Source organism: Nymphalis io, chromosome 1 (genome assembly GCF_905147045.1).
Source record: "Nymphalis io chromosome 1, ilAglIoxx1.1, whole genome shotgun sequence".
NCBI lineage: Eukaryota > Metazoa > Arthropoda > Insecta > Lepidoptera > Nymphalidae > Nymphalis > Nymphalis io.
In genome coordinates, this window is record NC_065888.1 from 5238132 (window position 1) to 5252287 (window position 14156).

General features: G+C 33.8%; 2 protein-coding genes across 2 annotated transcripts; both read right to left on the bottom strand.

Annotated features, from left to right (window-relative positions):
- Positions 1-117: 117 nt before the first annotated feature.
- Positions 118-3251, bottom strand: LOC126781387 (uncharacterized). The gene is made up of 7 exons (XM_050506349.1): positions 3138-3251; positions 2345-2458; positions 2196-2254; positions 1989-2098; positions 1517-1646; positions 584-674; positions 118-513 (listed from the first exon to the last, which is right to left on the bottom strand). The coding sequence occupies exons 1-7, from the start codon at positions 3249-3251 to the stop codon at positions 259-261; spliced, it is 873 nt and encodes a 290-aa protein (XP_050362306.1). The 3' UTR covers positions 118-258.
- A 496-nt stretch (positions 3252-3747) lies between these two features.
- Positions 3748-5187, bottom strand: LOC126769595 (uncharacterized). Its single transcript, XM_050488464.1, has 5 exons — positions 5137-5187; positions 5006-5056; positions 4764-4875; positions 3918-4048; positions 3748-3842 (listed from the first exon to the last, which is right to left on the bottom strand). The coding sequence occupies exons 1-5, from the start codon at positions 5180-5182 to the stop codon at positions 3781-3783; spliced, it is 402 nt and encodes a 133-aa protein (XP_050344421.1). The 5' UTR covers positions 5183-5187; the 3' UTR covers positions 3748-3780.
- Between the last annotated feature and the right edge of the window lie 8969 nt (positions 5188-14156).

Genomic DNA, 14156 nt, shown 5'->3' on the forward strand with positions numbered 1-14156 from the left:
TATTAATTTCAAAACCTAAAAACATAAACTATAAAAATGTTAACAAAACAAATAGAAAAAAATCACGACACGCACATAACAATTTTATTATCAACAATCAAAACAAACAAAGTAATCAACATTTTTGCCACTTTGCTCAAATTCAAATTGTAACAATTCTGCGTTAGGCAAAATTCTGAAAATTTGAGTCATTCTTCATCCAGTTTATTGAACAGACATAAATCGCAGAGGCCTTCTTACTTATACGTTCGCGTGACATTAGGACGGCGATCGGACATCATCCGAGAGCACGAGCAGCTCGTAGCAGTCGAAGGCGAAAGGGCGATCGAATATGACGACGTGACAGCGGTAGTGCGGCGCGTGCACGGCGCCCACGAGGTGCGAGCCGCGGTACAGCACGCGGCCCACGTGCACGCCGCGCGCCGCGCGCACCGCACGCACGCGCCCCGCGCCGCACGCGCCGCCCGCGCCCGCGCGGCACGCCAGCCACGACACCTGCGCGTTACACATCACCTGCGGCCACACATCATCGTACATGCAACGGCGAAAATCCTTTTGTAAACGATACGCCGAATACAAATACCTGGTATTTGGTATATTGGTGAACTCCGCCGTCACTGTACACAATGCAACAATGTTTCGAGGGCAGCAGGGCAGCGGGTACGACGTTACACCTGAAACAATGTTATTCTTTTAATAGTAGGAAGACGGAGCGAACTGAGAAATGGGCTCTCTGATGGTACGTCACGAGTGTAGAGAAAGGTCTAAAAGGGCTAGACTCGGGCTAATAGAGCATCATCTCTGTCTTGTGAAGAACTAACTGTCCGGTGTTTATTATTAGCATTTTACAATAACCCATTACTTTTTTGTTAAAATAATAATATACGCTAAAACTAAAGATTAAGATATTTTGATGTTATGTTTATTTATTAAGAGCTTCCGTAACAGCCTGTGAATGTCCCACTACTGGGCTAAAGGCCTCCTCTTCTCTTTTTGAGGAGAAGGTTTGGAGCTTATTCCACCACGCTGCTCCAATGCGATTATATTAAGAGCTTAATAAAGCAAAATTGCTAATCTTTATTTATTATTATCATATAATTATACCGTATTCTTCAGAATGTAAAATATGTGCAACACGAAAAAAAACTATTAACTACAATACTGCCAATGGTTTTAAATAGAAAAAACATAAAAAAAGAAAGAAAAGAGAAAAAAAGTGTCGAGAGGAGCGGGTAAGGGACGTGCAGGTGAAATCAAAATCCGGATAGCTTTAGGCTCGCTCTTAAAAAAAAATCTGTTGAATAAATATAATTTTTAAGATATACAATTTTCCAGTGAAGTGCCAGGATAGATTAGTATTGCCCTCTCTTTATGTACTGCCCCTTATTTATCAACGAGTATCGTAAGATAAACGAATAAGCGACAGCCTTTGCAATACCTTACCCCCCATTTGCATGTACAGCCGGGTACTGTAAAACCAACAGTTACAAAAATACGCAAAATTTAGCTTTTAGACCTGTGTGTGGTTCTCGCTACCCACGTGACCTCGCCCTCGTAGATGCCGGCGGCTACGGCGCCTCCGGGTACCGCACCACATGCACTCACCACCCAAACCGGCTCTGAGCTACTCCAGCCTGGGAGCCAGTCTGTACAAGTATCAAATAAAATAGAAATATAAAAAAATACTAATAAAATAAATAAAACTGCTGAGTTTGCTTATCCCGGCTTTTATATACAAAAGTATATCATTGCCATAGGATGTAAATCATAGAAAATTTTCATTAGTTAAATTTTTACATAGATAAAATTTCGTCGTATAATATTAAAATAGTATTTTCCAACTGGAAAGAAGGTAGGTTTTTGGATGCAATTTTATGTAAAATGGCTGCGCCAGCGGCATATGCATGCAAAGCACAAAAAACTTTCCAGGTGACCCTAAGCACCAGAAGACTATACTATAACAGATTTTACAGGATTATATAAATTACCTGCAATTAATCTCTGGTACTTTTGTTCCCAGCATGCTTTTAAATGCACGTTATATTTTTTCCAGTCTTCCGAATATTCTTCAACTTTCTCCTTAAAAAGTCTCCACCTCCTATTTTTTTTTAATTATATTATTATATCTCTTATAATTCAATATTTGACTAAAAACTACTATAACACTGTTAAGTGTACGTCAAAATACTACTTACATACTATGTTCGGAGACGTTAGAGCTAGTTGGTTGTTGAAACGACTCCGTTTCTCTTATCTATGAATGAAAAATAAATAAATCAAATTGTAAAAATTATTACTTATTATTTTCTAAATAATTTAATTTACAATATTAGTAGGTACTCACGACAACAGTCAACCAGTGCGTCCATCGACAAAACATATCAATAATATCTAACATGTCGTCTTGACATTCCATATAAGCTGCAGTTTTAACTGTACATCTAGTCGGTGATACGATCTAAAAATAAATAATATAAAATACATAAGAGTACTCTAGAAATAAGCATTCCAATTATTGACATAATCTATAAACATTTTTATCTCTATATCTTTGAGCAAGTCGTAGGGTTAATTGTCGACTAAAATTATTATACTGTCTCCATTGTAAGGCTTCGATGTTGATTTGTCTTTGAAACGTCGCCCAAGATTCCTCTGTAATAAATATGTTTACATTATATTTTATATTATTAGAAGAAAATGTATTTAAAAATATAAATTAAATATACACCTGACATGACACCAGCATGACTTGATGTTAGCGCCCGATCTATATTTTCTTGAATCCAGTTTCGCCACGCTTGAACATTCCACATTAAGCTTACCATCATGGAATGCCAATCTGTCATTTGGTCTGTCATTACTATTGGTGCACCTGATATAAAATTATCGTTATGAAAGAAAAAAGAAAGATTGTACAAAATGACTTATTTTAAATTAAGTTTATAATTACGAGCATTGTATCCACGTTTAACTGAGGCCATTCGTTTTGATATGTGGATTGAGGTCGTTTGTTTATTAATTACAGGTAATGTCGGTTCTACTTCAGTTTTCAATGGAGTATAAAGTTGTGCCGTCATAGTGGTGGGCGATTGCCAGAAATGATGTTCTGTATTCTTGCCTTGGGAATCAGAACTTACACTTTGAGGAGTATGAAAAGATACTGGAGACGATGCCTCAGTTTCTCTTCCTTTTTTTTCTAACTCGAGTGAAACTTCGTGTTCATTTAATGCTTGCTTAGCGTCTATACTCATACTTTCAAAAACAATAGGTTTTATTAGAGAACATGACGGAGCGGAATCAACTGGGCTGGAAGAAAACTCTGATGACCTTACTGTATTTATATTGTTATGTCGTCGATGACATTCATTGGAATGAAATAGATAAGAAACCGTGGTTTTTTCACATTCATTAGTCCGTTTTTTGGATGGACATGGTTGAATGTATGTCTTTTCATTTTTGTTTGAATTAAGTTTACTTGGCTTTGAAGGACATTGTATCAGAGATATTTCATGCCCATGAGTACATGGTTTAGAGGTCCCAGGTTTTACATAGACTCTCTCTTCTCCGTATTCCGTGAGATCAACGAGAGCTTGCGCAGAAGAATGACGAGCACAAGTGCAACATGGTCTTGAAACGCGACGTAATATTTCATCACACCATAGTTCGCATTGCACAAACACATTTTTCATACATTTGCATATTTGTATTACCTCTAAAAATAAAAACAAAATTTGTATTTTAAATAGAATACTCAAGATGCTATAAATAATCAATTAAAACCTAAATATTACGTGGTTGCAAAAAATGTACTGCCAAATACGAGGTAGCGTCTTCAATCACATCTGCAAATAAAAAAAAATTAAACTGTAAACCATACAAAATAGAATTCTATAAAAAATATAAAATATTTCACATACCATCCATCAATTGAAGATATTTATCAGGCGTGCATGAGCTCATTAAGTTTCGGAGTTTAAGTTGTATCTTCCTTGCCACTACGGGATCTGCATTTTGCACGTTTATCTGATCAGCGTTTTTAGGGCGTAGTCTGTTATCGAATATTGCAATTACCTTATTAACAACTAATGGCCTTACTTATACAACTTTGCTTAGCGTGTGATTAGCTAAACAATGCTGGGTCTTCTTCTTTCGAATGACAAATCAATCATAAAAGAAGCGAAATCAGTGTTTAGCTAAACAACCGCTAAGTAACCTTTATAATAATAATAATAATAATTTATTTATTCAAGTAACAAGAGTCATATACAAAATTACAAAAAAAACACTACTATCTACTACTTATATAATTTACTGGTTCAGCTGAAACTTTACAACAGCGGTTTATAAATATAGTCTATTCTGTTATCAATCATGTTTGAAATTTTGTTGGAGCTGGCCCGCACCCTGTGAACCAAGGATGCACATCTTTTTCGCATTAATGCGTAAAACAGTACTATATACAAACATGCCTGAAGCACTACAGAAGCGAGGCAACCCCATCAGCAATCTAAAAGCGTTATTATAGTGGACACGAAGAGCATTGTATAATTTTAATGTATAATTAGCCCACAAACTACATGTACAAAAAAAAATTAAGCGCGGAATAATGTTTTCTTTACATCTCTTGACGCATGCTCAAATCAATATGGCAAACAACATGCTGGTTGGTTACTGAGTATATTAATGAGCTCGAAATTGGGGCCTTTGGTAACGTAAGGTCATAATATCCACTCACACATCAAGAAATATTGCTCTTTACTTACAAATCGGCACCATCAGAATAAGTTTTACGAATAGATCCATGACGTAATAAAACATTATCTCCATCGCGATCCATTTGTTCTATTAATATTTTAAAAGCTTCCGTTTTGATACCTTAAGTAAATACATCGTACATTTTAGCACATAGTACATCGTACGTATTATAAATATTAACTAATACAATCAGAGTATTTGTGGTATTCCAAGTTAAAAATATGACCAAATTATGTAAAATGTAATGCACCTTGAAGCATAACGTAAGATACGAGCAGTTTCGTTGAATCCGATATGACACCTATAAAACAATTTAATTAGATCTAGAATAAAAAAATATAAATTTATTCCTTACATTAAAAAAATCATAATAAAGAATACCATCCATTGTAGATTTGCTGTAACTGTCTGTAGTAACACTAGCCATGAGAGACTTCAGTTTCCGCTCTGTAGTTGATTGTAATGAATGATTCGGCAACGATATACAATCTTGGAAAGATGTTAGTTGTCGTAGACTGTACATTTAAAAAAAAATTAAAAACTAAATGAAATAGTAAGATAATTCAATCAGAAGATATCGATTTATTTTTATAACTAACTATGCCGCGGCATCTTTATGGGATTTAGTTATATCTCCTTCGATAAGAAGGTTGTCTCCTGCTGCTTCCATTTCATTTAATAAAGCGACATATGCCTCTATATATTCGTCTGCAATAAAATGTTGTTAGAAAATATTTTTAATGTTGGAATTTGTTGAGAATGAAAAATATTTTTTAAGACTTTACCTGGTTTCCTTATGTTTACTGACAAGAAGTCCGCCGCAACCTTGATATGATCTATTCAAAAAGTAATAACATATTTTTTATTTTTAACATTAGCAAAAAAGGTATCACATTAATCAAAGCAACAATAATAGTAATTATTGTAAGTTTTGGAGATTTTTTTTCTATAATTATTGTGTATATTTTATGGTGTAGTTTTGAGGAAAAATATTTTTAAGATAAAACATTATAGTCAAAAATATTTTTTCTATTACACTAAGTTGTATATACGAATATACAAACCTTTCAAAGCTGAAGTTAATTTCCGCGCCATAGACCGACATCTTACTGTGTCCTCCAACTTCTTTGCCAAATGATAGGATACCTGTGAGCATGGCTCGTTTGCTTCCAAAGAAGTCGCCTTTTTTAACCTTTATAAACAGTAATCTGTTTTTTTTATAATTAAATACATTAATATAAAATGAACAAATTAGATCTTTTTGCGAATATTTTTTGTTTTTTTTTCTATCTCGTGGTGGATAGTAATGGTAAGCATTGCGAGAACGCCACCCAAGAAAGCCTGCCATATCTATATGCAAAAACTCGCAGTGGGACATTAACGGGCTGTTTTTTTTATGCGGTTGTATATACATAACATCTTAATGAAAAATGTTTGATCATACAGAAAATTATTATAATTGACTTTTAGCAAAAGATTAACTAAATTGCAAGTACTCGTTTCGTAAAGTATTTCAAATATCGCGATACCTTTGAGCGGCAAAAAAAGAAGTTTCAGCGACACCATCTACCTCTATGAGTATTTCATTTCCTTTTTTTTGCATTTCCGAAATAAGTGCTATTTGCACAAGGGCTTTGTAATCTACAAGATCAATTAAGAATGAGCTTAAAACCATACGAACATAGTTATTATTATCAATATTTATCTATATAAATAAAAAATAAATAAGTCTCTCTGTGATTTCAAAATAACTATACAGTAACAGTATAACAAGCTATAGAAGTCATACGCTCCATCCTAAAATGCCCTATTCTATCTTAACAATACAAATAAAAACATCAAGTAGTTAATCAAACACTTATGACGTTATTATTAAGATTCTTTGCTAAACTAAATGTTGTACTCACTCTGAGACACGAAGTATTCCGATAGTATTCTTGAAGATTCAATTATGACATCTAAAAGAATTATTGAAAAAAAGAATATTATGGCTTTCTTTATACGACCAACGAATGCAAGACATATTATGTTGTAATTAATTACATTAAAATATATAATTTTACCTTGCATTGCATCATACATATCTACCGGCGTTGCTTTACTGACTACATCGCTAAGTTTACGTTCAAACTTTTTATGAATGCGTGCCGTGTCAGCAGACTCTTTTACACATTTGTCCACTTTCATAGGTGATTTCATGGATAGCCTTAAATATTTTTTAAGATAAATAGTATCTTAGTAGATTCAATAAAACAATTAATTGTGTTACTTATAAACGTCGCTCAGCGTTTTTTTAATTACAGATTGCTTTCATTCAGTCATCATTGATTTCATATTAAAAAACAAATGCGTCGTTTAACTAATAATTCCTAAACAAATTATTTTTTAGAAGTCGTAAGAAATAGGTATAGTATAAATGAAAAAATATAACCATTCTGAGGCCTTTCCATGAGTAAGTTCAGTCTGAGGCTGTTTATATAGTATTTCTCCACCACGCGAACGTAACTGGCTGTGGAGTATGTGCAACGCTTGTTCGCGTTCTGGGTCGATGTCTGCATATTTAGATCGCATAAGACAGTTGTGTATATAAACGTACTATTGTACGTAAAGAGTAAAAGATATATTATCTAACCAAGTTCTTGTCCACCTGCAATAGGTAAACGTAATAAGGCATGACGTACTATTTAAATAAATGATAATGAGAAAATTGTATGTGTGCTATATATTTGCCTGCCGCAGAACGTTGACGTCTTACATCTTCTAATGCTTTTTGTTTTCTCCGTGCTGTTTTTTCTTCTTCTCTTTTTAGAGAACTACTTGGTGCTGGTATTTCATCAGAAACATCTATCCTGTGCACAAAACCAATACGTCGTGACCATAACAGTCAAACAACAATAATATACTGTTTTAGTACTAAAGTCTCACAACGAGTAAGCAATGCTCACTTTCTATCAATCTCTTTTTCTTCTTTCTTTTTTTCTTCACCCAATGAGGCTAGATCTTTTGCGTTTAGTCCACCTCGAAAAAAAAAGTTTGTATAACATGATATTTAATATTTCCTTAAAATCTGGTTTTCTGGTATAGTCAAAAAATATTTAACCTCAACCAAAATGGATATAAAATATACTGCATGAACTAATACATTAACATTTTATATATACGAGAAAAACAGCTTCAGAAGCTAACGATCAATTCAAAACATTTAATATTGGTTGATTCGACGAAGTTTCCGCATTGTGACATATTTGCAGACGAATAAAAATTGTAAGTCAGTGCTTACAGCTCTGCGAAGAACTGCGGTCTTTCTGTTTTGTTTGAAAATAAAGTGTAATAAACTTACATTCTTTCGTCGCCACTCCAGCGATATAATGAGTAGCAATGTCGGACACATCTACAAGATATTAGAATTGTTAAAATAATTTTTTAATGGTAACATATTTGTATCTTTCGCATATTTATTTTTAAATATAATTATAAATATATGTTAAAGATAATAATTGTATGAAATATGATATAAAATACAAAATACATACACCAACATATACCAACACCAACTTAAAATAAGTTATTAAAAATTATTAATTATATAATGAGTGCATACCCGCAATGTATGGTTTGGCCGTTTCTGGTAATGCATTAGTTGAAAGTTGCTTAATCTTTTTGTCTACTCTATCAACTAATATTGGTGACGGATTTTGACCACCAAAATGAGGAGCAGTTTCTAGCCTAAAATTGTATTTAGACATATAGAGTATACATCAGTTTTCATAGGAGAAACGAGAAACAAAGCATTACATTTTTGCTGATTGTCCATAACTTTTCGAAAATTTTCCAACTGTCAAAAAATCTTTATCGCTTTCTTTCTTCATTTCATCATGTAAGACTTGCATAGCCTCTCCTATTTTATAAATTAGCGTGTAGTAATAATATTATAAAATAATTGTAATATACTTCAAATAAATAAACTAATGGGTAAGCGGTTTAGTGTACAAACCTCTTCCTTTAATTATGTTACTTAAATGGGTTGCTCCCTCATTTGCTGGTTCTGAAAATTTGATAACGTACATGAGTTTAACGTACAAATACGTTATACGGTTTATTAATGAAACAAAAACCTTTAAGTAGATCTTTCAACTTTTTCTCAGGTACCACAGCGTTAATTTTTTCAAGTAACTGTGTTTTAGTATTTTCGTCTTGCGATTTAGCATTTCCCACAGGAGCATCCATTATCCTAGAGATGTCATGTCCTATTATTACAGAATCTTTGTGAAATAAAAAGCAAAGTAATCCTAGGATTCTACTTACTCATCCCCTCCTTCTTTGTATGTTAATTTATAAATACCCTCCTGTCCTATAATTTCATCTCCTTTTCGTGCCATAAGATCGGCTAAAACACGCCTTTTTTCTGCTTCATCTATTAAAAATATTAGTATTGATGTTTTCCTTTTGTATTGTATTTTTTGTATTTTAGATAGTAAGGTATCAAAGTTACAAGTTAATAATTTTTTTATTCTATGTCGTGTGAATATAATAATATATTTACGCTAACAATTTTTATCTAACTTAAATATATTAAGCAAGATGTAGAATAACAAACTCCCGTTTTAGATTCCTGTCCCGTGGAAACATAGTTAAAGAAACAAATAAAAATCGCGTTGCTACCGCAAGATATGTACTTTGATGGCATTATTAAGTAAATGTAAATAAAAATAAAATAGCTTTAATTGAATTGTATAAATAATATATTAATTATGTATGTGTATTTATTAATACAAGTGTAGTATAGTGTAATGTGGCTACAAATTTAAAAATCTTACTCTCCGGAAATGGAGCAGCCAAAAACTTAGCGCTTTCATCGATAATAGCTGTAACAATTTGACCAAAATATTATACTAGTTGTCTATAGGTGTAGCTTAATGCTTTTATCATATATATTTCATCAGCAACTATTTATATATTCCATTTTAATGATACAAAACCGAAAGTAAATCTTGTCTGTCTATCAATCTATCTGCTTGGTTTTCACGACTAAGCATTTAACTGATTTTGCTATAGGATAGCTCCCGTGCCTCGGAAAGCACGTAAAGTCTGCGCCTGCGCCTTAACTCTTTCCGGTCGTGTCGGATTGCCGTCCCATCGAGTTATGAGACTAAGGCCTCTGCCTCGAATCTCGCGGGCAGCGGGGCGGCGGCGGCGGCGGCGCGGGAGCGGCAGGATCTTACGCGTATAATCAAATACGCAACTGGTGGTAGGGCTTTGTGCAAGCTCGTCTGGGTAGGTACCACCCACTCATCAGATATTCTACCGCAAAACAGCAATACTTGATATTGTTGTGTTCCGGTTTGAAGGGTGAGTGAGCCAGTGTAATTACAGGCACAAGGGACATAAAATCTTAGTTCCCAAGGTTGGTGGCGCATTGGATATGTAAGCGATGGTTGACATTTCTTACAATGCCAATGTCTAAGAGCGTTGGTGACCACTTACCATCAGGTGGCCCATATGCTCGTCCGCCTTCCTATTCTATAAAAAAAAAAAAAAAAAAAAAAAAAATGGACCGACCCTCGAATACAGCGGTGCAGGAGCGGCGCGGGGGCGGGCAACGAGCGGTGCACTCCAGTCAAGCGGTGACCGCCCGCGTTGCGCGTCTGCATTGTAGGTATAGTGTTGTACATTTTTTTTGTGACGTATCAAAATGTCTTCGGACGTGCAAGAGCTAATTATTTCGGCAATCTTTGAGAGGACACCCATATGGAACAGCAAAGATGTGAACCATAAAAATAGAAGAATAATTAACCAATTATTAGTCGTAGAATTTGTCGGGATTTTGTCTCTGTTCTTCATAATTTCGATAAAACTCGCCATTTATTTTCCTTGCCCTATAGTAGGGATCCACTTCTTCTTTTGCCCACAATAAATCGAGCGTTAGGAATAAATTTGAATCAAAAAGATGTCGCCGTTTTTCAGACATTTCGTTCGCGAATAAAAACAAATATCTCGACAACACAACCACGAACACAACACTACACCGCTATAGTGCCGCGCGATCTGCCCGCTAGTTTGGAGAACAGGTATGCGTTGCCCGCTCCGCTGCCGCGCCGCCGCCGCCGCCGCCCCGCTGCCCGCAAAATTCGAGGCAGAGGCCTAAGGGAATAAAGAGTGCACCTGTGTTTACGTACACACTTGTGCACTATAATATGTCTTGAAAAGTTGGCTAATCTCTTTTGAGATTGGCCGCGTGGCCCAAATCGGTCTGGAAGATTATTATTATTACATATAATAGAACTATATAATTGGAGAATCGTGTTCAAGATCGCGTCAAAAATGGATAAGAATCGTAATAAAATAAAGTATATACAAGCTAAGCCGCGGGAATAAGATATATTATAATATAAATTGAATAGCCCTAAGTCTGTATGTCTTTCTATGTTTTACTTTCAAAGAATTTGTTACACCGAGGAACTTTAGCAGTACAGTGTATGTAAAAAATGTTTCATTCTTTACACAATATTTAAAATATAATTGTTTTAACTTTACCTGGCATTTCTTTCATATGTTCAGGGGCTGGTTTATTTTCTGTTAGATTGGTTAACTTTCCCCTTACAGATTCGTAGATACCTTTATCCACTTTTTCATTAGCCAAAGAAGCAGCATTTTCTATCCTAAAATGTATATAGTTTCGAATATTTCATTTATTTTTTATTTTTAGCATCGGCTTAAAATGTAATATTGATAAAATCGGAACTTAAACATTTAATATTCACATAAAAAATATATTCTTTGATAGCTTTATAAATTTTGGTACTATTCAGAATCGTGTAAAATACGAACCTTCGCGCGCCGTCGTTGTAACTCTGTTGGTATCCCTGCATTTGACCCAAAGGAGCATCACCTTGCTCTTTCATTAAATTTACCAAATGTTGTAATGCTTCGCCTACAAACAATATCAGCGAATTAATAAATATATTTACTAGATTAAATCATATAATAATATTTTCAATAAATTACCTTTTTCCGTTCCAATTTTTGCCAAATGTTTAGAAGCATCATCCATGGTATCTAAAAAAAATGAATTTAATGAAGTTGGTCTAGGAACTAGTCTCGTTTCGAACACTAACAGAACCTCAGGTAGGGCAAATAAAATTAATGGATTTTTCTATCAAAGAATTATCAGTATCACCCGAATAATTTAATATGTATTGCGACACACATCTATGCTCAAGAATCTATGCTCAAGAGCACAATATTCGACATGATATGATTTTCAATTGCACTGGAACAGATTTCATATTTTATTACCATTTAAATTACTAGTGATTGTTGGAGCTAATCTAGTTGGAATTCCTCTATCCATTTCCGCTGAAATTTCTTCTTTTAAATTTTCACATTTGGGATTATATTCCAGCGGTCCGGCGTACTTTAATCTGAGTATAATTAACGAATATATTTAGTTAAAAAAGTAATAAATAATCAAAGACGTATAATCTTTTTTCAGGATCTTACTTACTCATCAGCTGCGTCGGCGTAAGTTTGTCCAAAACATTTGTATTTATAAAGTGATCTCGTGCCTAGTGACTTTTTAACAGCTGTTAAAAAATTTAACGGATATCTTTCACCACCTATGCCACCTATACAGAAACGGTAAATATATATCGGTTACACCGGAGCAAATGAACGGATCCAATATTTAAAATATATCTATAATCTTACTTCTCATCGCAATCGGCTGAGATAGAAATTTCGATACATCTCGAATGAGTGCTGTAATATATGAATATTTATTTGTATTATCATATATTATATACAAATCAAGATTATAAAAGTAAATGTTTATACATATTGGTAACTTAAAAATATAAGTATATCATATAACAAACTTTTCATTGCTGTCTGCAATTCGGATGGACAATTGCCTTCCATATCCCTAGTTAAGTTACTTTTCGCTTCTTCAGTGATATCTTTGACGGGCATATAAGGTATTATTGTTGGAGCAGCCTCTATCCTTTAAAGTGATCATTTTCTGTTAGATACACGAAAACTTATTATTATTGGATGTCATCGAATAATACCACTTACTCGGTAGCTCCAGTTTCATAATTCATACTGTAATTGTTTTTTTTCGACAATACTTTGTTAGGATTACTCTTCATCATTTGCATCAGAGTTTCCATTGCCTTATCTTAAAAACAATGATTTTAAACAAATAATCAAAACTCATTTTTAATATGAAACACCAATCATACATACCTCTGTCTCTTATAAACGCCGACAAATAATTGGAACACCTTTCAATTACATCTAAAATTAATGGAAACATTAAAACTTATGAACAACTTTGCAATACTGCTAAAATTGGGTTTTATTAATTTCCTAACCATGCATATCTTTTGCTAACTTTTTTGGTGTAACCGTGTCGACAGCCTTATGTAAAGCATTGTCGAAAATTGATGACGTTGTTGAATCCGGTGTTGCTCCACTAAGTCCAGGAGCTGATTTCAATCTACAATTACACTTTTATTTAAATACCTGTTGGACAAAACTAAGAAATAACCAAAATAATAACTTAATAATCTACACATATGCTGCAGCAAATTTTGTCGATAAAGGAATAAACTGTTCTGTGAATGATTCAGCTCCTTTTTTCTCTAATTCCTTTATTAATAAATCAAAAGCTGGGCCGCGTTCAACTGTAAAATAATTGTTGAAACTTATCAAATGGTTCACTTATTTAATAGCTATTTCCAATAAAATTTAATCATATACTTTCGTCAACCGCACATTGCGACAGGTACTTAGAACAAAGGTCTAGTGTATCTGAAAATAATAATCGCATGTAATTTTTTATAATAACAAAAGGTCAGTAAAATAAGCAGGTACTTTAACCGTAAATCTCACCTGTCATATCAGTTTTCAACTCATCTGGGGTCTGAGTTTCAACTAATTGTGATAATTTTGGATGAATTTCCTGTGATAAGTTTGGATCATCGTGATCGGTTTCTAAGCCTTTAGCGTTTTTTAATCTAAAAAAAAAACGTCATTTTGTGATAAATTAACATAATATATGACAATATATTCATCATATTCGCTTCATATATTTATTATATCATCTCACTCGTTTGCAGCTTTTGCGTAAGTACGCTTAGCTTTTCCTTTTTGATACAATTGTTCTTTGTTTTTTACACCCATCTCTTTCACCAAAATCCTAAAGGCTGGCCCCTTGTCTTCTGTAATAGTTATTGTGTATACTCGTATCGAAGCAACGAATGCTTACTATTTATTTAATTTAATGTGTATGATACTTACTACTAAATTCGGCATACTGAGCAAGATAACTTGAGCAAATGTCGACCATGTCTAAAATATATTTTTATTATTAATAAAGCAATTCGTAATAATAATGTATT